Here is a 26361-nt window from a genome sequence, read left to right on the forward strand (position 1 = left end):
CTTGGCAATCACCCCTGCCAGCTCCCTCAGAATGCTTGGGCGGATCTCATCCGGCCTCATTGACTTCTGCACATTTAAGCTGTGAGGCAGTTCACTTACCGTTTCCTCTTGGATGGAACCTTGATAATGCTCCATTGCAAAGGAAAAAATAACAATTGTATTTTTGAAATTTTATTAGGGTAACGATGAGAGCACAGGCCTGAGGTATAAGGAAGGGTACAGAGTAGAACTGCTGATGTGCAAAAGAAAAAATATTAATGAGAATACGTATGTTTCCCGCTTACCATAGCATATACCATAAGATGCAGTATTCCTGAGTGGCAAGCTTCTTTTGGGAGGCTGACACTTGTGCCTGCTGTTTCAAGAAACTTCTCTAGTGAGCTAGCTGCTTGGATTTGATTCAAGAAGTATCTTGCATAGAAGGAACGAGATGAGAATGGCTAAAAAGATTCATTTGTTGAGAAACTAATGAAAAGTAATGGCAAAATACTTTACCAAAGCCAATGAGCTTGGCTTGTTCTACTACTGTAACTTGCCTTTGTTAGTTTGCACAGTTATGTGGTAGTTAACTTGGTATTATTCAGGCAATAGAGAAAAAATTGAGTAATGGGAATCACAGACTGCTATGCCCTTACCTAATTTGAACACGGAAGGTATGCTGAAATGGGCAAGGCCACAGTTCTCACTCACCCGTCTTCCCTTGCTCTCTCTTCCTACTTGTCTGTGGGGTAGTTTTGGTTGGGGGTGGGAGAAGAGTTGCCTTGGCTTGCCAAAATAAAAAGCACTTTCCTGGCTATCACAAAGAAACTGCGCTGCCACTAGCAATTGTGCTTTTTCAGTGGCTAAATGGGAAGAATAGAGCTGTTAAGTCTACTTTCAAGGATATTAAATTTTCTTTGGGAGGTAAACATTTAGGGTGAGCTGGAAGAGAAATTGTTCCTAAGGGAGTAGTATATTACTTCAGTTTATTACTAGGGTTTCTCACTGTCTTAGCTGGAAGGACATACTTAATCAGAAATCGTATTTAAAAAGAAGAAACGACCTCAAGGCTAATAATTCATTTATGTAGTGACTAGATTCTTCTGCCTTTAACAGAGAATATTTTTACTTAAGGAAAGAGTAGAACAAAGTACGTAAGCCCAAGGAGGGTGAAAAACCCAACAACCCTATCCTGTTTAGCTCAGTTATCTGAAAGCAACCTCTACATAGTGATTTTGTGGACTGTCATCATCTCTCGGTTGTCCTTGGGATGTTTAAGTAGACAGTGGGCTAACTGTGCCAAAATAAAGACCTGGGACCTGGCCACCTTCAAGTCAATTAAGTTGTTAGCTTGATGCTCTATAAGTGTGATTGCTTTCTTGGTCGTCATAACTGGCTTTCGGTGGTGCAAAGTCTGAACTGATAAACAGAAGAGAGACAGCTTGGGTAGAGAAGGTGCATTGTTACAGTCCTGTTAAGTTCTGGCAACTTTATTTTTATGGATGTCAAATACTGTGATTTTTTCAGCAGAATTCAGAATTGGCACGAGCATAGTCTTTGCAGGAAAAAAGTATGTTTGGCCAGGGTCTGAGATTTGGAGCTCTAAGAGGTTAGTGAGGTATTTCCGGTGTCAGAGATTTTGTGCACCCTGGATGTATTCTGTTGCTTTGAAATGCATGAGGTTCACCCAAGCTATGCGTGAATCATCCTTGCAGAGATGAATCATTCTGCAACCAAAACTAGCTGAGAAGAAGATAGTAAGGGAATGTTAGTTATCCCAAAAGCATTCTTCTGGCAAATATGCTGAGGGAGCAGGGTGGTATACGAACAGAACGAACAATGTCTTCAGTTTAGTGAAGTATAGTACTAAATAGTAGGTATTTTAACAAAGAATAGTCTGTTATGGACACCAAGTCTGCCCAACTTTCTCTGAAATCAGCATGAGCAGAAAGTGCCTTTGGGGTCATGCGCTGGTAACAGGAGTGGCTGGCTGGCACATGCATCTCTCAAAAAGCTTTGGTCATTTGGAACCTTGTTCTATATTATATCACATTGTATAACACTAATGAATGATTCTGTGATGGTGTCTGTCTTACGTATGATGACCTCTTAACTGATTTGTTGTCTTTGCTCAGAGACAGGCTTAGCATTTTATATACATGCTAGAATTCGGTGTTGATACTTTCAGTAAGTAAATTACTTGTTCTTTTTCCCCTGCCTTGTTTCCCTGTCACCTACCAGGAGGTGCCAACTAAAGCTTCACCTTATGTTGACAGTGCTCTTAAGCCCTTCTTCCGACTGCAGAATGAGTACAAAAATACATTGAAGCAGCCTGTGATTCATCAGTGGTTGGAAGGTGCCCTCTCTGAAACCACACAAAAGTAAGAGAACTATGCAGAACATTCTTTGCATTAATTAAGAACTCCATTGTTCACTGAATGGGCACAGGAGAAAACTAAAACACTATGAATTAACACAACTGTAAAGAAAACAAGAATATACCCCTCTTTTTGAAGAAATATATCCTGCCAATTTCCTCTGGTGTTGTGTGCTGAGCACATGAAAAGGAGGGCAGGGAAACCAGAAACCTGGCTTCTGCTCAGACCTGTGGCATTGTGGGTTAAGGTATCTGGAAAATTGTTTAGCTCTGGCAACACAATGGTGAACTAAAAATTTGCGTTTTGTTTCAAAATTGGTATAAGACCTTAACCTTACATTATTTTCAGTGAACAAAGTTTCAATAAACTTTCCCTAATGTATGTAATGGTTATCCAACTTTTTAGTTTTTAAAAAAAAAAAATCTTTGGATTTTTTTTTAACTGCAGAAGAGCTAACTGTTCACAGTTTAGTAAGGCAGTCATAAAGCAATACTTTCTTTTGTATATCTTCTCTTTCCTAGTTAGCATCTTCAGGATACAGACGGGAAAGATTACCAAGTTCATTTGTTAATTTCTTAGAATTTTCTCTTGAATTCTCTTTTCATGATTTGTTGTTACTATTTGTTATCAGAGTGTTTTAAAATGTCTTATCGCTGAACAAGAGAAAAGACAAAAAATCTGAACTTCTTAAATGGAGGAATATTGTAGTTTCTTCACTGAGAATACAGATGCAAGTAATTAATTCAATTTCCTGCTGTGACAATATCGTCTTGCATCCAAATGAGAAAAACAGAAAAGGGCATCAACTCGTTAAAAATAACTGAGGGCTAAACTTGCTTAAATGGCAGAAGAACTTTGAAGTACAGCAGAAGCAGATCATCTCAACAAGTGAATGAAATACAAGATGTGAAAAGAGACTACAGTTTACATTTTTTTGTAGGATGGTGTCTTGGAACAGTTTCCATGGCAGTGGCAAGCACTTCCTCTGTAGCTGTTTCCATCTAATTATCCCTTGAAAAAGCTTGCCTGCTTTCTGTTGCCTCTCTGTTTAAAAGTAAACACGGGGAAGATTGTTTCAACTTTCTTAATTCTTACAATAGTAGTTTGATCACTGTCATAGAGAGTCTTTTATGGATTTTAGCAAATTATAGAACATAGCTCAATCTTGTCAGTTCTGTTATGGATCCTCTCATTTCCCATTGTTGCTCTATTTTTCTCCTTTGAGCTATTCTTAAAAACTCACTGTCATGGGCATTTGTTAGTTAATTTATATGGTATTATGCCCTTTGCATTTAGGCATGGGATTTCGGACCATAAGGCTTTTTGAACTTCTGTTGATTAGTTGATTTGTTTGTCTCGTTTTACTCAATTCTCTCTTTAATGTGGATCCCAGTAAGCGGGAAGTGGTGTTTTATTCCATCTATACCATTTCAAACTCAGCATTAATGTTCTTCTGACTTTTCCTGCTAGCTTCCTGAAATTTCTGTTTAGATCAGTTTCTTCATTTTAGAAATAGGCACTTCTGACTGGTGTGCACTTGCATACTGTCATATACGTGAACACTTCTGTAACTTGTCTAAAACTACATATTTTTTGGTCTGTGAGGCTGTTATTCTTGTTGAATTTGTAAAAGGAATTTTATTTGGAGCTCTATCAGTTGTAAATAGAGCTGGTTCACTGTCTGAAATTAAGCAGTTTTATTCCTTAGTCTCTATTGAGTTCAAATGTCTTGAGGGGGTAAAAAATATTGTGATGAGAAGGAGGCTTCAATACTGAATATCTTCAGATTGACATCGAGAACTAATATTGGAAATACTGATTAATTGATAATGACAGAAACAAGTATCTTCCTTGCAAGGAAAACCATTCATAGAATCATAGAATGGTTTGCACTGGAAGGGACCTTTAAAGATCATCTAGTTCCAACTCCTCTGCCGTGGGCAGGGACACCTTCCACTAGACCAGGTTGCTCAAATCCCCATTCAACCCAGCCTTGAACACTTCCAGGAATGGGCCATTTGCAGCCTCTCTGGACAACCTGCTCCAGTGCTTCACCACCCTCAATGTGAAGAATTTCTTCCTTATATCTAATCTAAATCTACCCTCTTTCAGTTTATAACCGTGGCTCCTCATCCTATCACTGCACTCCCTTAGAAAGAGTCCCTCTTCATCTTTCCTGTAGACCCGCTTTAGGTGCTAGGAAGCTGCTGTGAGGTCTTCTCCAGGCTGAACAACCACAGGTCTCTCAGTCTCTCTTCATAGAAGAGATGCTTCAGCCCTCTCATCATCTCTGTGGCCCCTCTCTGGACTTGCTTCAACAGGTTGGTGTCCTTCTTGCGTTGGGGGCCTCAGAGCTGAACACAGTACTGCAGGTGGGGTCTCACGAGTGCAGAGTAGAGGAGCAGAATCACCTAACTCAGCCTGCTGGCCACACTTCTCTTGATGCAGCCCAGGATACGGTTGGCTTCCTGGGCTGCAAGTGCACATTGCTGGATCATGTTGAGTTTCTTTCTTGTCAACCAACACCCCCAAGTCTTTCGCCACAGGGCAGTTCTCAATCCACTCATCACCCAGCCCTTATTTGTGTTTGGAATTGCCCTGACCCAGGGTGCAGGACCTTACACTTGGCCCTGTTGAACTTCCTGAGGTTTGCATGATCCCACCTTTCAAGCCTCTCCAGGTTCCTCTGGATGGCATCCCTTCCCTCCAGCACATCAAACACAACACACAGCTTGTGCCAGCTGCTCATGATCCCACTGTCCGTGTCGCACCAGTCTCAATTGCTCTCAGTGTTCTTCAGCGTTTTTCTCAGGACCAGTGATGTACTGATATGTATGAAGCAGGCTTTTCTGTGAAAGTTTAATTTTTTTCTTTCTTTTTAATCTCCCTTAATTTAGGTATTATGAAACTGTATCTGATGTGCTAAGCTCTGTTAAAAAAATGGAAGAGAGTCTGAAAAGGTTGAAGCAAGCCAGAAGAACTGCAACTTCAAACCCTGTTGGTACAAACGGAGGCATGAGTGATGATAACAAAATCCGACTGCAGCTGGCCCTAGATGTTGAGTATTTCGGAGAACAAGTAAGTTTTGAGGAAAAAGTTTGTTTACTATTAGATTTTGATAGGGAGTGAGATGGAGGAGGAAAGGGGAGTTTTACTTAGTTTTTTTGGTCTTGAAAGCTTTGTCAGTGCAGTTTTGGTTTTCGGGGTTTTTGCTTTGTTTTTCACATCTGTATAATGGGGGTGACTTGAGCCTTAGTGACTGTAGATACCATGTGAGTAGTGCATGCTTTCCTGTCCTTTCTTACACAAATGCAAAGCTTGTATTTCTTACTCTTCAAAATTCAAGTACTGCCTAGTGCTTAGAAGCACAAAGAAGAAATCCTGTGTGGACAGATCAGAGGGCCAGGACCTTCTTTAGCTGTGATGGAAATACTTCATAGGCTTGCTTTTGTTTTCCTCTCTCTGGGTATTTCCAGCCTTGACTTACTGCATAGCCAAGGGTCTGTTCCCAAGTGCTTTGAAGATGTTAACCTTGTTTTTGCTGCTGCGTAACTGTAAGGACCTTCCAGTGCCAAATAGGAAAACTTTAATAACAAAGGAAAGAAGAAAATATTCCGGGAAGTACATGCACTAGCTACACCAAATTGTATAAGCATACTGTTGTGTACTGCTTTTAATTTCTGAAAATTATATATAGACACAAACGTGCAAGTCCAAATCATTAGTTGCCAAGCAGCTACCATCAGTCTTGTTTAGGATCAGATGCTGTTGATGCATTATAACAGGTAGCTAAAGTCTGCCTGTGTGCGAGCAGATGCTTTCCTCATATCTGAGAGTTACCACAGAGGAAGAAGATATGGGTAGAAGAATGGAAATCTTACTAACAAGAACTGTTACTTGGCAGTTCTTGGGTGGGGCTGGGCTTTTGTTCTTTTATTCATGTTATGTCCGCTAACATGACTGCAATGTGAATTTAAGCTGAACTGGGATATATTATTCATAATTATTTAGGAGCTGGTTCGGTACGTATGAGCATTACAAAGAGTTCCAGCAGCAAAACACCCTCTCAGAATCATTTCGTTACAGTTTTATTTAGTTGCAGATTTTTCTTTTTTAGTTTTCTCATGGCTGTATTTTTCTAATTGTCAGAGCAATAAATGTTCTGTGTAGGAAATGAACTTGTAGCAACCTTTCTATTTGTAGTTTTCATCCTCCAGAAAGTTCGAGGCTAGAACCATAGGCTCTTGCAGCCCATTGAAATGCATTCATCATCATGCTGTTGGCTGCTTTTGGGTGGGTTCCCATTAAAGTTTTGCCCAGAAACTGTATTTGGGGTTTGAAAAGAAAACTCAGTTGAAATCAATGCATTAAAAACAAACTTAAAGCCAAGTTTCTCTTTCTGACTGTTTCACTGGAAAAGTGTCAACTGGCTTTAGTTGCAGGTTGCCTAGATGATAGTTAAATATTTCCTTGCAAGCACTACATTAACTGAAAAAACTGAGCGCAGTTGGGTACAAAGTGTGTTTTTATAGCGTGCCCTATATGCCATTGCGTTGTTTTTGCTATGTGACAATGCAGGACAAAACATATGCTTTGCTAAATATTTTAAGTAGAATAATTAGTGAGCTTTTGATGTTTTAAAGAAAGTTAATGTTTCTTCTCTGTCTTTCTAGATACAAAAGATGGGACTGGAAGCAAGCAGCGTAAAAAGCTTTTCAGCCCTTGCAGAGTTGGTTCTAGTTGCCAAGGATCAGGTGACAGCAGAACAATCCTAGATATTTTTGAAAGCATGTCACTGAAGATAAACAAAGTCCCTAGAAGAAAGAGAGAATTTAACTCTTCTTTATTTTACCAAATAAGTAGCAATGAAGTGCTTCCTGATGTGTCTCAAGCAACAAACCATGCATCTTCTGCCAAGATAAGCTTGTTTCACCAAAAGACTGAGAACTTACCATAATTTTCCATTATATGAAAAGCAATCAAAAGTTCTAAACCTTCTGCTATAGAATAAAAGTGGAATAAAAGGCTTTTTATTTTTGTTATACACATCTTAATATGTAGGAGAATGAACTTACATGATGAAAATAATAAGTAATAAATTCTCTTCCTAAGTTTTGATGTCTTGCCTGTTTTTGAATCAAATATATTCATTGACGGCTGCCAAAAGCTTTCAAAGGGACTTTATTCCAGCTCTTCTGGAACAAAGTGCTCACAGGAGTAGAAATCTGCTGTTTCTTCCTACTGCTTTGCACTTACCTGCTTTCCCTCATCATGGGATATGGTTAGCTCTTGTTTGGGTTTTGAATGTTTTCATTTTGCTGGTTTGTGATTTTCAAAAATAATTTCTAATATCAGTATCTAAATGACTGGCTGTTACATTCAGGATACCTGTTTTCCTTCAAACTAACACTTAACTCACTAAGCTAGAATTTATTCAGAGTTGGCATATTCCTGGTTTGTATTATATTGTCTTAGAATTCAGGGGAGTATTTTGTGTGAATACATGTGGAATATTTGTAACTTCAAACCTAGTTACTTCACTACAAGGTGCATCTTTATATAGCAGGAAATTTGAAAGTGTTATTAGGGTTTTAAGTGGTAGGAGGATTAACAAAGAGTTCTCTTGAAACTAGAGTGATTTGCTACTCTTTTGTATCTGAGGGACAGGTAGCACAGTCTGTGGACAGTAGGAGGTGAATTTGAGACTTTCAAATGAGAGAAAGCCCTGGGTGAGTGTGTTTGTGGCTTTGCTTGGTGGATTTTTGGTTAGGTGTGTTTGTTTTGGTTTTTTACCCTGTGAAGACTTAACACTGACATTCTAGGTCTTTATTAATTAAAAATACCCGTTTCTCCCTAAAGTATTTAGAGAGCTTGGGTCTTAATGGGGGAGTGTAAGATGATGCAAATCTTCCAAGTACCTAGAGATACGGAGTTCATAGTGCATGGCTGTCACATAGCGTTGAAGCTGTAGTGAGCAAACCTGCCACAGCACTGAGGCTTTTATTGCTCAGTGTTCGGAGAATTGACCAAATTTTAGATGAGAAGACAGAACTATTGATCACTGCCCTTTTGAAGTGAGCAGGAGAGGTGATTATTATGACTTCTCTGAAACTAATTTTGTGAAGGGGATGGTGGGGAAAGTACTACTGCTTAAAATTATGTTGGTTCTTCTTGGACTCTGAGTAATGGAGAGCAGGATTTGGTTCTTTTAATTTGCTTAGCAACTCTCTGTTCATGGCAACACATACCACTGAGAGAGTGCCCAAATTTATTGCTGAAGAAAGAAGCAGCAGCATTACCAAAGGACCAACTTGCCAGCTGTCACATCTGTTTCATTCAGTGATGTGGAGATCCTCTAGCCAGCCAAGGGCTTAGGTACAAACTCCTGAATGCACTAAGTCTTACTGCTTGTGAATAAGTGTGGTGTTTGTATTATAATGTTCTGGTCTTCCACTTGATGAACCTAGAAAGTTTAGTCTCCCTGCGCCTCTTCATTGGCTTTTATTAAGAGTCAGGGGCAGAGACATCTTGCTACCACTAGTGACTGTTGTTTTCAAAGATGTTTTCTTACTAAAATGAATGCGTAAGTTGTAGTCTGAGACTGAGATTGTAGTAATGTGAAGGCATCAAGCAACTTCCTATTTTGGAAAGCACATCTCTCTAAATTTAAATTTCTATAACAGCTGTCAGCAGATTCTTTGATCTGTACATAGTAGTGATTGAAAATAGAACATCTTTGTTTGTATCCTCCAAAATTGGGGAGAAGGATGCAATCTGTGTACCAAACCAAAACTGCATGGAAAGGTTACTTGCTCTTTTGTTGCATGTGATTTTCCACCTCTTCCTACCACAACACTTCCTACTTGTCATCATCAGCTTGCTGAGTATGCAGGCTGAATTCTGTTCTTTTCCACTGAAGACCAGCTTTAATTTCAGGGCAGGAAATTACATTGTGTAGCAAATCAAAATGATTGAATGGTCCTGTGATTGCTGTAAACGTCTACATCACTGGTTTTATGTCAGTTCCCCATCTTTTACTTTGTTCAATTGAATAGCACTTAATTTTCTTTCATGGAATACAATGTTAGTTAAACATTTGTGTGACATCCCTGTTGAAAGAAAGAAGAGGTGTTAATTGGCTTTGGTGAAATGAATTTTAGCATTCTCAGATACTGTGGGTCAGTCAGGAGGAGTGGGTCTACCATGTAAGTAGGTGAGTTCTAATAGCGATGTTATCTGCCTCCAATTTGTTTTTTTCTATTCCTCAGACACTTTTTTTTTTTTCGAAGTGCAGTTCGTGACAGGAATGCAGATTTTATGCCTTTTTCTTCTTCCCTTCTAGGACTTCTAGAAAATTCGCTGTGTCTTTCTAAGTCTGGAAGGAATTCAGCTGGAAGATGTTTTGTATAATAGCATTGAGGAGGGAAAGGGTGTTGTCATGTTTTCCTGAAAAATGGTAATTGCATTCTCAAGTTCGTGGGTTATACCGGAAGTGGACTGGAGTGTGATTAAAAAACGATATCAGCCAAAGATAACTAGCAATATGTATATTTGGCTGGACTACTCAATATTGAGGAGTATTTACTCTCCTTTTCCCACCAGTGGTTGTATTTTCATGTTTCAACTGAAGGGAAGAAAACTATGCCTAGATTATTTGTTTAAGCTTATTAGCAGAATCGTCAGCTATGCTTGGGGATAAACTGTGTTGTTTCGATGAAGCTTAAAAAGCTTGTCCTTCTCTTTGTTCCCTTTCTCCAAATCTCTCCTCTGTTAGAGCATGATTTTGGGTGCTTTGTTCTCTAGGCTTGAGCTGTAGACTGCAGGGGAGAGAGCTCATGCTTGGAAGGTGCATCATTGTGTGCCTGGCAGAGGAATTTGGTGGAGCTGGGTGGAGGAAGACCACTGAGGGAGAGTGGAGAGTATAAATGCCATAAAAATTACAGATGTAAAACTGATGTCAGAAACAAGTCTCGGGAGAGTGTACATTGCTGGGGAAGTGGAGAGATTTAGTTTGGGGGGTTTGGGATTTTGTTTGTTTGTTTGGGTTTTGTTTTGTTTTTTCTTCTTCATTTGAGTATCTAGGAGAATGAGTACGTGTACAGATTGCTTATCTTTCTGGTACTGTAGCACTTGCTCCAGCACCTCTCTCTCTAGTCCTTGCTGTGGCCAGTATACTTTTAGTTCCCTCTCTCTGCCCTTTCTTCTTTCCTTTCCTTCTCCAGGATGTCAGCGGAGAGGTGCTCTCCACCACAGTGTTTTTCTGAAAAATGTTTGGTTTTGTGGGTGGTTTATTGGGTTGTTTTTCTGCCTGTAACCACTAAACAGAGTATGAGTCAATGTGCAGCCCCCACCTGTGAATAATGGCATTTCGTTCCAGAACTTACTGATAGGGCGGCCAGGGGATCCCTTTGTTGTCCTCCATCTTCGTCACAGAAATGGAACATCTCGTGGTCTGAAATTTTATTTGTGGCTGATGCTACTTTCTGACTTCTATGAGTAAATGGGATAACTTTTAAATGAGTACAAACTCTTGAAAGCTGCCTCTTTCATGCGTACAGCTATGTCATTGGCTGTATTGCAGGATAATTTGCAACTTACTGTCTTAAAAATATAAATCTGACTTGGAACAAATTTCAGAAGCCAGTTCAAGGGATGTAGTTACGGCCATAAACTCAACTGAACTGCAGTAAAGCAACTTAAAGTGCTTTTATTTGCATCTTTCCATCTCTGCGTATGTATAGTTAATTGCTTCTGTATATAATACAAGTACAGTATCTAGATGTCAGAGTGTTTGGAATACATAAAGTGGCATTGGATAAATACATGCACTTGAAATCCTACTATTCTTGAGGGTTGTACTATTTGTTAGTCTTTTCCATTAAGTTAGAAGGATTCATCACGTGTCTACATCACCAATAGCAAGCCATTGGCATTAGTGGGTCTGGATGAGATAGACATTTGGGCCACTGTGGGTGACAGTGAGCAATCGTGCTCTGTAGGATATTTGCTGCAGTTACTTTCTAAATGCCATCAGTGCTAAAGACGAATCTAGAGATGAGAGGCAGAAATCCTTGTTCCACTGAGAGGCTTTCCGTAGTACCGAGACTTCACGCCCAGTTCCTCCCTTCCTGATTCAAGAGCAGTTGTTACATTTTAATGCTTCAAACCTTTATGACCTGTTAAGAGTTGGATTGGACCACTGAAATGGTTTTATTCATGTGTAGCAGTACACCCGCTGTTTATACACATACAGATTATTGCCATTAATACTATCTTCTTAAGAACATATGGTTTAGGTATATTAAAGTTTACAGATCTGGGCTCTAACCAGTAATGCTCTTTTTCACTATAAGGCTGTAATAAATACCCCTCAGGTTAGAGAGTAATCCAAGGAGTGGAATTGTATTGGAATAGCAGGTCTTACTTTTTTTTTTCTTAAAAAAATCAGAGGTGATTCTGTCAGGCTATGAGAATTTATCCATCACAGTTCATTAATGCTACCAAACCCTATTTTTAGCTTTTCCATAGAGTTAAGAAATGAGCATATCCATCTGGGCTGCAGAAAGAAGAAACTTCTTCCAAATGTGTTTTTTGCTTCCAAGGCAAAAAAAAAATCTTTTCTCAATGGGACAAGTGAAGCCTGCCTGTGCTTTTGGCAGCATTTTCAAGGGAAATGTTGCTATGAAGCTAGAAATCCTTGTGGATTTTTACAGGAAAGTAGTTTTTACTGTAATGTAAGAAGGGGCCTCTCTAGCAAAACCGGCCAAACTAAAAACTAAAGAGAGACCTCTTAAAGAATGAAGAGGTTCTTTTCTAATACCTTTCTATAGAAAATGCTGTTTGTGGTTATAAAGCTATCTTTTTAAGTCAATGCCCTGCTGGTTATTACTTTGTCCCCACTGGAAAAAGGAAGCTGGGGACAGAAGGGAGACAGAGTGGAAATAAGAAAGAGTAGATGGAGAGAGTTTGAGTCACCTCATGTAAAAGTGATGAACAAGGATGAAATGTTGCGATGTTTTAGCTTTGAAAAAGCTCTATTTCAAACACTACCTGCTTCATCTCAAAGCTAAGTAGAGCACTCAACATGATTATAAAAACAGCTGATGAATAAGAAAAAGGTGATGGGAGATGTGCATCATTCCCTTCCCTTCCCATCCGCTGTGCTTGCATTTAAACCCCGTGCAGAGGGTTTGTTACTCGGCCAAAGAGAAGCATTGCTCTTATCTTCTCTTCAAAAACGGCTAAAAGGAACGGCTTGTTCAGTGTTACATCCAGGAACGCCAGATCTTCTTTCTGGGCTGCAGGGTCTTCTGGCTGATCTACTCCATCGCTGGTCAGTTTTAAAAAGGCTTTATTTATTACCTGTAAGGCAAAACATACGAGTAACTCTGGAGTCATCACAGCATGATAGTGAAAAGACAAACGAGTGTTTGAGTAGGTGGTAAAGCACATGCAGTGTGAACTTAGATCAGCTGTAAGCAGCACAGGATAGGTACCATGGATGTTTGAAAAAGACTTTGGGGTGCTTGGTCCATAATGTGAAAAAGCTCTAGAACTGCTTGTTCACTTGGACTGTATGAAATCATGGTACCCTTGAAGCCACTGACAGAACTTCCAAGGTAGAACACCTTCTGAAAATAAATAAAAGTAGAGGCACTCAAATTATACCTTTGGAACATAATTTGCCTTCTTTTTGTGAAAGACAGCCCTGTCCTTCAAGATCTCCCTTCTTCCCCTTGGGACTCGAACGCTGGAGCCTGTCTTCGATGCGGTCATGTGTTGCACACACCTCTGTCTTTGTGATTTCTGGGAGTTACCCTTGACAGCCCACTAGCTGCAGCCTCTCCTGTGTGCTCCAGCTGTGGTGCCCGGAGGCCTTTGATCTGGAGGTGGTTCATGAGTGCAGTCTGATTTGTACATACAGCACCTAGCACACTCAGACCTTGAGCTCTGTGTTGCATGTTGTGTTTGCTGCAGTGATGAAATTTGAATAGTTTAAGGCAAAAGTATTGCTGCTGATAGGTTAATCTAATGAATATTCACATCCTTCAGTCATCTTCAAAGTCCCCTGCTGAGCATGTGCCCCACATGGCTCTGACTGGTTTATTCAAGGTAAATTTATGCTGTTAAAGAGGCTGTAACTGAGCAGGAGGCTTATTTTTTTAAGCACCAGTGATGTGTACTGTACCTTTCCAACTGTTAGATTGGTATCGCTTATTTTACTGAGATCTGCTCCCCTGCCCAGCAGTGCAGGCAGTTCCATATCTGCAAGAAGCTTCTGTAGATCGGAGCTGCCTTCTATTGTTAGCTCTGGCAGCGTTAATTTAATTTCTCTGCAGAAAAGAGAGAGAGACACAAGTGAGTGCCTGCTGTCCACTTTGAAGTCATGATGTTTGGCCAGTCCTGGGGAACGGGCATGTGGAAACAGCTGCAAGAAGTGCTTGGTATGTGGGGACAGCTACCAAGGGCTGGTGGGCATCATGTTACTGTTTCCAAGTGGGAAGTCACCCTAAATCTACCCTGGGTATGCTATTAAACCCCAGATCAGCCTACTTCGTGGGTCCTGTGTGGTCAGCTATGGAAAGGCACTTGCTCATTTCCTTGAAATAGCCCCAGATAAAAAGCCAATCCCACTGAAGTCAGCCTTGTGGGTTTGCAGGTGATTCTCCTTGTGCTCGGTGTTAAACCCTCCCTGGCAGGATCCAACCCCAGGCAGCGAGCAGGCAGTCCTGCCCAGTGCACCCCGCCTTGGTCATCCCAACAGGACCGTGTGTGTGCCCGAGCCCTACCTTGGGGACAGCTGCTGAAGCCAGGCCCAGGACTGCGGCAGCAGCTCAGATTCCACGTGCTCCAGGTCGCTGCCATTGATGGGCTGCACCAGCACCAGCAGTGCAGTCTCGCTGATGGGGACTTCAACCACAGAAAAAGTCCCACTGGCATCAATTTTGTACTTGAATGTCCCTATGACTGACAACATAGGGACCAAGACTTTTGTGTCTGAATCCACCCAGAACTCCTGAGGCTCTTTGAGCCGTGAGGCTTGCTTAACATTCACTGAAAAACAGATGTGAGAAAGAAGAAATTGATTCTTCTCTTCCTTCACTCCTCCCCTCTACCCCTGAGCTGGTAGTGTATGTTTGTTTAAAAACTACGCACTGTGAATTAGACAAGGGCTATGTGTATAAAATCACGTTTAGCTGCAGAAAACATGTATTTTGCCTTGTAACAAGCCTGCTGGTGGCACCAGACAAAGGCTGGTGCAGTCTCACAGACAGGGACCGTGACCATCAGGACTGTGGCCAAAGCTGATTTATTTCTCCTGGCTTTGTGGACTTTGCTGGACTCAGTATTTCTGCTTGCTTGGTTGCTTGCCTACTCACAGGCTGCCATGTAGCTCCCAGTTGGCTCGCACGCCTGTGTGGAGGGTCTGTTTGGATTTCTTCTCTCTCTTTCAGGTGGCAGATAGCACCTTTGGGAATGCATCTATCATGGCCAGCCCTTGCAGCAGGAGTGCTCTCGGGCAGTCAGGTGGGCTCGAGAGCGGGAAGGCGCCACAAGCTCTGGCTGAGGTCTCACCACTGGCAATCTTACGAACCAAAGCAATGGGGAAGGTAGTAAGTGTAACGTCGAAGTGTTGATTGAGGCAGGGAGGTTAAAAAGGACATACCTGTGTGCTTGCTAAACCTTAACACACATTTCTTACTCAGTTCCCCAGTATGGGAAGCCTTGCTCTCACCTCCCACTGCTTCTGTCCAGCTTTGCACTTCACCATGTTATCTGCTCACTGCCATAGATCAGTACCCAGTTAGGCAGCTGATCCCGTGGGCATTGAAGAAACCACTGCCATCATCAAGAAGGAAAAATTTCAAAATTCCCGTTCAGTGGCATAAGGGAATTAGGAAAGCAAATACGTATTTTGTGGTAAAGAAAGGAACTCCTTGCATTGAAGTAATTAATGCTGGTATAAGATGGGAGCTGGTCTAGCTGTACTGTTAGATAGTCTATTTTCCAATAAATCTAGATAAATGCTGGACCTAATATATTTGATGTGTAGTAGTTGGTTTTGCATAGGAGCGCTTGTCTCTTACATGAGCTTACACAAAAAGAACATTCAGGCACTTTCACCTCTTGTAACTTCATCAAAAAGAAGCACCAGGTAGGAGATCTGAGAGGTGTAAGCAAAACAAAGAATAAGGAAGTAGAGTTGCTGACCTTTTATTCTAATTTTGTAAGAATAAGGGATGCAAGCAGAAGGGCACCACTTTCACAAGGTCTGTGTAACCTGCAGAATTTATTCTCACAGGATAGCGAAAGTCAAGACTGTGACACAGTTAAATGAAGAGTAAAAAAGAACTGAGCAGATAGCTGAATGTATCAAGGGGGGATAGTAATTGGTTTTGGGAAAGATATTGCAAAATTTCAAAGCTCTGCTATTGACTTTGGAACTGAGTCCGTTAATACTGTGCCAGTCATGAACTATGACAAATCATTGTGGCTTTCCACCAGGTGAGGGTCTGGATGTCTGGGCCCTCAAACGTGTAGCTACGTGTGTACTCCCTGAAAGTGCTCCAAATGTGTTAATAGTCTTAATATGACTATTTATTTATTAGAGCATATTTTTTTAGGACACAGGAGAGATGTATTTACTAAAGAAACTCTGCTTTTTGCCTCAGATACCTGAAATGTAAAATAAGGAAAACTGAAGAAGATGAACACTCCTTCAGTAGAAGGTGGTAGCTGACACATTAGAAGAAATGTTTTCTTATAGGGAGAACTCTCATATCCAGACACAGAAGCTGTGGGATTGGGCACCCTTTCAGCAACCACATCAGAACAGGGAAAAAACTTGTGTCTTCAACAAGATGACTTAAGATATCCAGAGTGAAAAAGGCTGCTAATCACAGAGCGAAGATGTGGCCTGGGAGAGTAAAGGAGTGCTCTGCAGTACTGATTTGGGAGCACTGGAAAGGAACGTTGGAGCTCTCTGCTTCAGGTGATGATCTCCATGTTCTGTAACGCAGGCTTTACGACAGCCTGATGAGCTTAATGAGAGGACAACTTTCTGTGGAAAGCTATGACTTTTTCTTAAAAAAAATAAAAAAGCAAAAGGCATCCTAATTAAAACTGAAACTGTTGAGAGTTGTCTGTCTGAAAGAGGGTTTAAATGGGGGAAGGGAAGGGTGCTTAATATCATGCAATCCCACAGTGCAGTTGTCACTCACTGGTTTGTAATTATTTTGCAACTTAAAAAGAAGTCAGTAAAATTTGCACCTGATGTTCTGCATTGGTTTCTACATGGCAGCCCCTGCTCAGCAGCAACTCTACAAATGTGAAAAGAACTATGTGCAAGCAAATGAGAGCTCAGCCATTAGAACATGCAGCTGTTGTTTTGTATGGATTCTGTAATTTTATCAATCCTACGGCTGTTGATAGTATCTTAGGAGCACATACAGTGTGTTTCAGACCAAAAGAAAAGGTACTTTTTCCTTTCTGCAGCTATAAGGACAGACAGAACATGACAGCATCGGCTGTCATGACTGCCCCTCTGCAACCAAATGGCAAAACAAATGCTGTTGTCATCTCTCGTGCTTACTAGAAGAGAGTTGCTTATCTAATTCATGTGTTCTTGAGCCAATTTACTCCATCCCATGTGTGGCGATTACAACATCTCAGGTGCACCCTTCTGAGAGAGACGAGGCCATAGAGCTGACCCAGTGACTCAGACCCTCAGGTATGTGTTCCTAAGCTAATAAAATTACAAGTTTCCAATACTGAAGAAGAGGAGAAAATTGTTCTGCTAAAGGAAAACTCTGCTACTGTGACCGTGCCGAAGTCTGTAACATGAGAATTGTTTTTGCAGTATCATCTCTGTGCTAGACCTTACACTGAAGAGAAAGCTGATGCTCCCATCTCCCTGAGGAGTTGGGATCACTTAATGGCAGCACCTGTGAAAGGCAAAGAAAACCTGATATCCAGTTTACGGGTGAGAAGGCACAAAAGCCTTTCATGGGCGCCAGAGCTCCACCTTTTGCAGCAGAGATCTGCTTAGAAACTTATGGCTCACTGCAAGTTTTCGGAAATACAGCCACTGCTAGGCAAGCTGTCCTGAAACATGCTGTCACTAGTACTGGATTCAGGGGCAAGCATGTCGAAAAGCAGCTACGCTCAGAAGAGGAAGCTCAGTTGTGGTACAGGGTGATTTCTGGGGCAGCAGCGCAGAATGACCGTAGGTAATTGAGGAACTGCCTTAGTTACTCTAGTTTTGCATATTCTCCCTGCTTCCATAACTGATAGCTTTTATGGTTGTTTCCAGAGCCAGAAGTTGCCTCCAGATTTCTGTGTTTAATAGCCACCAGAGGAGTCACGTTCATTATCTTTTTAGCCCTTCTTGAATCTGTGCCTCTGGCTGTTACCCTCAATCCCCCTGTGGAAATACAGTTTCTGGGGAGAGGTGTTTCTTTGACTTGCTTTAAACCTACTTCCTGCTCGTTTTTGCTGGAGGCCCCTCATGACTTCCAGTTGCTTTGCAGTCGAAATGCTGTGCAATCCTCTCTTATTCACCTTCATGCACCTTTCCTAATCCTTAGCTTCCTGGACAAGGATAACCTCCTGGAGGCCAACTCCCTCCACCTTCTCCCTGTTGCCCTTGCTGGCTCATGGCAGAGTGAGCGTTGCCAACACGTTGGTGGGGAGCAAAGCACCGTACATAAAGCAGCAGTCCAGCCTTTCATCTGAGCCCTTCCCTCTCACCACTGGCCAGGCATGACCTTGCTACCTTCCCAGGAGCAGGGCCACTGCCCGTCCTCCACCCAGCCTGCCCCTGAAACAAGCAGTGCTCTCTCGTACCTGCTAAGTGGACATCCACCGCAAACAGCAAGTCAGTGGATGGATCGATGTCTGTCAGTAAGCACTTGCTTTGGCCCTCGCTTTTGGCCTCGATGAAAGCGTTTATTTGCTTTGCTGCCTCGACTGGGTTCCTAAAGTCAACAGCTCGGACGTAGAGAGCATCAGCAGAGGGGAGCAAGTCCTGCACGAACAGTTGGGATAGAGGTATGCTGGGGGCAGAGAACAGGCAGAGTATCTTGGAGAAGGTCAGCTCCTCGTCCCTGCTCTTGATAAGATTTTCAATCATCCTCAGGGTGGAAAGGACTTTGTGTCCATCCACCCTGGAGGTGCAGTTTCTGGAGGGGGGATCAAATCCCAGCAAACGCTGCAAATCAGCTGCTGTTTGGTTTGAGGTGCCTAGGTAGAAAGACACCAAGGAGCTATAAAGACTGGTTGGGGACAGGAGAATGTTTTGGCCCTGCCACGCTTCCCGCAGCACACTGTAAAACCGTGCACCCAAGACACGCACAGAGTTCTCCACAAAGCTCAGTTTCTGCCTCCCCTGGCCACTCAGGCTTGGGACTTCCAGCTTGTCCTTATCTTTCAGGTCATCTTCATAGGCAGGTGTGGTTTGGGACTCAATGGAGATTGGGACGAAAGTTTTCATTCCCTCCTGGTCCAGGCTTTTCATCTCCTCACAGGTGCTCTTGTTGAGAGAAAACAAATTGAAAGGGTGGACATAGACTCGGTCACAATTCACTGAGGTGAGGCAGACCAACAAACAGACAAGATCTGCTATCAGGTTCATGTTGGAAAATTGCTTCCACGGTGTCTGCTGAAAGAAAAGGTGGGGAGGAAAGAAGACTGATCAGCCTGTTGTAAAAGCAGTTTCTCTTACTACTCGCAGGGTGAGCTGCTAGTGTTTCACTGGAGTTACAAAAAGGTGGGGATTTCAGTATTTGGTGCTAGCTGGTCTGACTCTGTCCCCTGAAAAGCCCAGGGTGAGATGGCCACCAGTTTCAATGGCAGCAGGTGGGGAAATGCTAAGCACAGATTTGACTCCACAATGTGGTTGTGCATGCCAACTAGTTAAGCTTGCGAACTAGAGTGTGCTAGTTCTGGCAAAACATTATAATAATGCAGCTATATTGCTCCTGGGACCCGGCCAGAGCTACCTCCGCAAACTGCTGCAGTAGATCTTGCTGACAAACAGATGGGCTAAGTGACTTGCCTGCTGTGACGCGGGAAGTCAGTTTGGAAACCAGGTCTCTTAAGGTCCAGCCATTAAACAATCCCGCTTTCTATGTCTAGTCAGCAAAATGCTTGACATCAGCAGAGCACTTGGTGTTTTCATAGCCGTGTGCAAACATTCATTCTAGCTTCTAGGCAAACACACTCAAGGCTTCCTTACACAAGTGTGCTAACACTGAAACCGTTTTCACAGCACCTTCTTTATCTGACTACAGAGTTAGAAGGGGTAAGCTGAACTTTACTGTACAGGCAGCCTTCTTCTGCGGTAAAAGACCACCTGCTGCTCTTGCTTTTCCTGATAAGAGGCATAGATTTTACTCGATGCCAAAATACCAGTGACATTGACACAAAGGGGATGAGAAAGTCACAGTCACGTATACATACATATACACATATGCACAAGCACACTGACAAATCTTGTCTTTTTCTCATTCTCACTTTTCCTATACCTGATTTTATGATAACTAATGACTCTGCTGTACTTTCACTGGATTTCTAATATACCACTTAGTGTATTTGAAATCCAAATGCGTTGGAAATTATGCATCTATAACGCTACCATTAGCCAAAACGCTGTTAGTCAGAGTTGTGTTTTTATTCCGCTAGTCAATTCTTGTTTATTGTAGCTCAGTTCACCCTCTTTTGCCCTTTCCAAGCTCTGCAGAGCTCATTGGATGGGCAAAATACTAAGAGCCTTGCCAGTAACCAAGCTCTGCTCTTTGCCTTCTTTCTTCAAGGTTTTTTGAGCTGTGCCAGCCTGTCAGGTGTTGCAATTCTGGTAGCCTGGGTCTTTTGAGAGGACACAGTGCAATGTCTATCTCACCAACACTTTCATTTACACAGAGTGGAACTGTCTGGGTTTAAATCCAGCCGTCAAGACCTGGCACCTTCCCAGCCTGATTTACAATCTATAACCATACTCACTTCACAGAGAGATCCCCAAGTGTCTTGTGACAAATAATACTCCAGTCTGCAGTATCACCACTCTCTTGCAAATACTAAAACTGAGAGGTGCAGATGCTTGGTAGTTAGGCATACCTCGCTAAGTGCATATGCCTGCTAAGGCGCACATCTGCTTTCCCAGGCTGTAGGCTCCTATCTAACAGCTTGGTTTACAAATGGACCTTCTGTTGTTGTGATGGACCCTTGGGGTGTCTGAGCATCTTCCTAGCAGGTTCCTGTGGGAGAGGCCTGAGACTATTTGCTCTCCAGAGACATGCAGGGGAGGACCTGCTGTAAATCTCCAGCCCTTTGTCTTCATCTAAGGTTTGCTCTTTCCCAGTAACTCCCATCCCATCCTCTAAATTAGTGCATAACCAGCAGCATTTGGTGCTGCTATCCTCTCTGCTCCTGCCCTGTCTTTACTTCCCCAGGTGACATGCGTCACAGACCTTCTTTATTGCTTTTGACCAGGTAAAAAATTATCTTGGGAGGTGCCTTCCCAGCTTCATCTTCACAGTTAGCCCAGCCACTGTGCTAGTGCATTTCTAGACTACCCATGCCATTTTCCAGAATGGGACAGCTCGGGAAAACAAACCAAAAAGCCACAAATGAAAGGCACTGCCCTCTCACCCTGTTCTGTCCGTCACACAATACTTTTGAAGCAATTTTTCTGTGGCAGAAGGGAGGGTGACTCTGCCACCCAGTCAGACTGTACCATTTGCTGCTGTTGGTGCCCAGTGGTTACTTCTCTGTGGCTGCCAAAGCCACCATGTCAGCTCTTTTCTCGTGAGCAGAGGCAAGAGGAGCAGTTCTTGCTACCAGCACTTACACTGAGCCTCATGTGTGGAAAGCCAACGTGCTTTATTTCCTTGAAGAAGCCAGACTCAAGCCTTTCAGAAAAGCAGGAAAATCTGAGTTGAAAAACTGGTGTTCAAAGCAAATCCAGTAAGTGTGCTTACTTGCCTTTGTCCTGGTGCACGGCCCCCCTCTGACACCGTCTTCCCTCAGCCAGGCTCCTCGCAACACCTCCTCCCCCTGGACTGAGGTGGTGTGATTGCAGGTGGGTTTATGCCCTTTCCTTGGGAAGGCCCTTTCTACATGTCTGCAGTGGCATTGCGCAAGGCTACTTTACATCACAGACTGGGGGTGGTGGTGAAAAAAGTTGAGTTCAGGCCAGACAGCATCCGATGGAACCTGAGCACAGCTTGACACTGGCTGCATAGAAAGTTCCAGGGATGCATGCACAACCTTTAGCCGGACCCAGCACGTCTGCATAGCCTGCAGTTACACATTTACTAAGACAGGCTCAGGCTTTTTACTATGCAGACAAACCGATTATAGGAGCTGAAAATAACTCAGTTTGTTTTGTACCAGACTGAAAGGAATACAGGTTTCTTTGTACCTCTATTCGTTTTACAGTTGGACCAGATTTTTCTCTGCTCAGATAAATTGTATTGGAGCCTGGGTACCCATTAGTGAGTGGGTCATGTACGCTACTGCAGAGTAAAATGCTTAAGCTCTCAATTTTTAGTCTTTGTCCTCTTGATCTGTCCAAAAGATCAGAAGTTTTTTGTTTTTCCTTGTCAAAACAAAATGTGTTGAAAAGGAGAGGATGAAAGCTAGATGGATTAGGTTGCCAGAGCCAGATCACAGAGACTTCATCCCTCCCAGTCTCAGCTTTCCAAGTCCTATTTGGCAAAAGGGGTGGGATTGGGAGATCTTTCTGCTGCTTTCAAAACGGTCCTCCAGTTTTGGTGTGCCCCTTCTTCCTTTTTAAGCCACTAAAGAGTGAATCAAACCAGGGATGATGCAGTTGGGTTAGACTGGGTCTCATTCGGTGTCCCTGTTATAGATAGGAGGGACGTAGGGGAGGATATACCACGTATAGGTATAGATGGAAGTAGGGGTGATTTAATATCCACGCCCTGACTTTAGAGGACCAGTCAGGCAAGGTTTGTACTGCAGTGCCCAGTTACATGTTGGGTTCAAGGAGGAAGCTGAGAGAGGGGGATGTTTTCAGTGCACCTGGGCAGTTGGAGATGGTGGAGCTGAAGGTGGAGAGAGGACAACCAAGTCCTGCTAGCCCAAGTGCTGTGTGCCAGGTGCCTAACACCAAAGGGATGGGAAATGCAGCCCTGCTTTTCATTTAAATACTCTGATTACCTTAGCTCTAACGAGATCTGAGAGCCATTCTGAGCACAGGCTTGTATGACATGCTGTCAGGCACACAAGGCTTAAACAAATAGCTCATCATATTCGAAGTGTTTTGTGCCTTTGCTGCTTCAACATCTCAGTCAAGGATGTGCAGAACAGTCCCTGAGCACTTGTGCCAACTCTAGACAGCTCTAAAATGCCTGCAGCCCAGCCACAGATCTAGGCAATAGGAGAAGTAGTTCCTCTATTAAAAATACATTTGTTCAGCTAAATGCTAAGAAAATGAGCTAAGGTTCAGATTGCAATCCCCCTTCTTTCCCCTCTCCCCTGGAAAGTCCTTTCCAGGCAGGCTAGGGCAGACATCTGGTGCATCAGAGGCCAGTGGGGGTGTGGGTGGGTTGTGTGACGCCACTGACCAAATCTGTGTTTCCCACGTGGAGCACACGGCCACCCGCGTGGGTCTGCATGAGGCACTAGGAACCAGTGGTGTGAACAAGTGGCCAGACCTCACTGTGCCTGTGAGCTATAGCTGGTCTGCTACACCCTCCCAGGCAATGGTTGAACACAGGGGAAAAACAAACCCAGCCTGACACTCTCGGTATCAAGGACACAGAAACCAAAGGTGTTGTAGTGAAGGGCACCTTTTGTTCTGGAAAACTCTGAAAAGTATCTTTATTAACGAGAATTACTGACTTTGGCTAATAAGCTACAAGTGATGCTGGTAAAATATACTACAGCTGCTAGACTTAGGTGTTTGCTGTGGACAACAAACACTGGAAGGAGAAATCACATAACCCACAGCCAATGTATTTTTTTTACTTAAATCGTTATGCCTCCATGCTGTAGTACCCAGAGGGTGGTGGTGCTTCCAGCTCCCCTATGGACCATGACTGAGTCATGATGCAATGGTGGTCTCCTTTTTCTATACCAGGTACCGGTCCCAAGTCAGGCATGCCTGGCTGCAGGGAATGTTGCCCCACAGAAGAGGGGGAGCAGGAAGCACCTGAACAATAACCCAAATGTGGTGCTCTGGTGGCTCTGTCACTTAAAGAAAGTTCAGGGTTTAGCCGAAAATTCTCAGAGGGTTCAGCCAAGTTGACCATTAGGGCTCTCTTTGGTGTTTGTGCACTCAGTTCTAGTATTTTCTGTCAACAAAAAAATTCTCAATGTCTTTGAGTAGCACAACAGTTTTTCTTCATCCCTGCCCCCTCCCAATCATCAAAGTTATCAAATTAAAATACCCAGCTTTCTTCAGAAGAAAAGTTTCAGCAGAAAACATGCAATAACCAATTTTCACCACAGCACTCCTCCTACTTCAGACTACTGGGAGTTTGGCTGGTCTCAGTGATAAGAAGAACCTTTGATTTCACCTTACGTTCTTGCCCTACTACAAAGATCAGACACAAACCCCCTTAATTCGTCAGTCACTGATGCTCATTCAATCAGTACTCCCCCTATTAAGATGCACCACACACTAGCACACTTCTTAGCTCTTTAACTTTTATCTTACAGTTTCTACTAAAGGAGAAGCTCTCAGACTATGAGAACAGAGACTGCTACGCCTGGAACATATTTTATCCTAGTAGGACTTAATTACAGTTAGTCTTTCATTTTAGTCCTGAGCCATTTCTAAGCAAGAGTGCTTGAGCTTTATTTCAATTACTATATGTGGACCCTGTTCTCAGGTGGGGGTTTTTTGGGTGGGATTTTTTTGTTTGGGTTTTTTTTTTTGGGGGGGGGTGCCATGGTTTTAGGAGCAAGCGTGTGCTTACAGATAGAGCTTCAACTTCAGAAAGAAGAGAGTCTCTACCCTGCCCTTCAGCTCCAGTGTCCAAGCCAAACGTGGGTGAAAAGCTTTCTGGCAACTAGGAAACGAAGAAGGTGAAAGCAAGGCTGTTCCTATAGGCATCCCCTATGCAAAGTGAGCCCAGGACCCACACACGTTTCCTAACGAATCTCTCCCTGCAACAGTCACAGTAAAGGTACAAAGAAGCACAGACCTGTCAAACGTGCTCTTCAGTGAAGAGGTTCGCGCTCTCCTTTTGCCCCACTCTTCTCGATTTTGGAGGGGCACTCAGCTCCCCCTTTTAAACCCACTCTTGCATAAGCAGGGCCCTCCCGCCCTCCTCACCACCACTGCCCTCATTTCTCTTCAACTTGCCTCTGTTTTTCCTGCTTGTTATTCATGGTCACTGCTGAGAGGGAGCAAAGAGGGGTGGAAAAACACCGGTGCTGTGGTTACAGGTTCCCTCCAAACCGCACTCAAAGGGATCAGATCTCTTGGTCAGCCTTGCTCTTCTGAGGGGGAAACACTCCGCTGCGCCATGAAAATTTCTCAGTGATGGTGCTGCTAGCACTTCTTCATGTAAACACTGTCAAATAGGCTTCAGAAATTTTAACCCTGGCAGAGGAACTATAACCCTGCAGCTGGCAGTGTGTAATTCAGTCTTGAATGGGAAAATCATTTTGTCCAAGCTAGAATTTCAATCGATTGGCCAGGCAGTTATTTCTTTTCCTGAAGAACATCATGTCTCCATGCTGTTAAAAAGTGTTATCATTGAGCCGGATCATTCTCAAAAAGCTGTATAAAATTCAGCAGTTTGTGTAAATATTTTATTCTGGTTTGTTCAGTTTGTTTTCCAGCTTGCCCAAATTTTGCTCTGAGATCTGTACTCAAAGGCGCCAGATGTACTCTTACGACAATGTTTTTCTTGTCTCCTGTGAGATTATGGTGGGAGTTGTGGAGAAGGGGTAATAAATTACTCTGCTCACAGCCTCAGACCACAGATCTTCACAAGGGCTCTTCCTAGGTTGAGTTGGCATGTCTGCCCTACATAGATTCTGAATTAATACATGGCTAACTCAGACATAATAGCATGTACATGGTCATATATCATTCATTATTAAATTCAAGGGTTGCTTTTTGTAAGACTAGAAGTATCCTGAGTGAGAAGCAGGCTCCAAACAGTTTATTTTTACAGCCTGTGGGTTGACATTGGTAAGCACAAACCTCTACACCCAGCAACAATCATAATGTTCCTTCTCTTTTCTGCTTTGGTAAGGGAAAGCAGCATGGGGTCTGGACAAGGCACACCACGAGAGGGCAAACAGGCACTGGGAAAAGAAGGAAAGGAAAAAGAGGATGCTTGTGAGGGCTGATCCAACAAAAGGAAGATAGGGAATATCACTGTTGCAGTGGTTGCCCCAGGTGTTGCAGGCAGTCGTGATGGTGGAAGGACCACTGTCCTCACCATTTGTGAGACATTCGGGGAGAAACTTTGTAGAACAATGAAGTGCCTACAGAGACCAAGACTCTTCAGTTTGGAAGAGAAAGCTCTGGTATGGGGAGTGTAAACATAAAATGATATAGGTGAACAGAAAGTCCCGAATCACTCTTTTGTAATGATGTAACAAATCGGGGGGTTCCCAGTAAAATTATCAGGCAGCAAATGTAAATGAAAGGAAAGGCCCTTTCAGATTTATAAGCTGCAGGAGGCACTGCCATAGGATGCTGCAGAGACTGAAAGTCTTAGCTGGTACAAAAAGAGATTAAAGGTAATCACAGCAGGCACGGCCATCGGAGTCTGCAGAACGTGATGGCCCAGGTGTGATTGCTAACTTGGGAAATCCCCAGAGAGTCCGCTGCCGTGAATTTTAGCTTGATCTGTGTAACAGCTCTCGTGCTCCACTCTAAGGGCTTGTCTTCAACTTGCGGTGGAAATAGACATGTCTGAGCCGAGTCCAGCTCATGCTGGCTTATTTTGCAGCACAGAATAGAAATACTCTTCCCGCAGAGCTGTGCCAACGAAACATCACAGCCAGCAAACCCTCA

General features: G+C 43.0%; 2 protein-coding genes across 2 annotated transcripts; one reads left to right on the forward strand and one right to left on the reverse strand.

Moving 5' to 3' along the window:
• Window positions 1-2220: 2220 nt before the first annotated feature.
• On the forward strand, window positions 2221-7468 carry LOC104496463 (conserved oligomeric Golgi complex subunit 2-like; the record flags this gene model as incomplete). Its single annotated transcript, XM_010139587.1, has 3 exons — window positions 2221-2360; window positions 5255-5435; window positions 7031-7468. Coding segments are annotated over 3 exons (423 nt in total), but the record flags the coding sequence as incomplete, so codon positions are not given.
• A 5059-nt stretch (window positions 7469-12527) lies between these two features.
• On the reverse strand, window positions 12528-18990 carry AGT (angiotensinogen (serpin peptidase inhibitor, clade A, member 8)). Its single transcript, XM_010139588.1, has 4 exons — window positions 18204-18990; window positions 14147-14411; window positions 13546-13690; window positions 12528-12719 (listed from the first exon to the last, which is right to left on the reverse strand). The coding sequence occupies exons 1-4, from the start codon at window positions 18988-18990 to the stop codon at window positions 12528-12530; spliced, it is 1389 nt and encodes a 462-aa protein (XP_010137890.1).
• Between the last annotated feature and the right edge of the window lie 7371 nt (window positions 18991-26361).

This window comes from Buceros rhinoceros, unplaced genomic scaffold (genome assembly GCF_000710305.1).
Source record: "Buceros rhinoceros silvestris isolate BGI_N320 unplaced genomic scaffold, ASM71030v1 scaffold547, whole genome shotgun sequence".
NCBI classification, from domain to species: Eukaryota; Metazoa; Chordata; class Aves; order Bucerotiformes; family Bucerotidae; genus Buceros; species Buceros rhinoceros.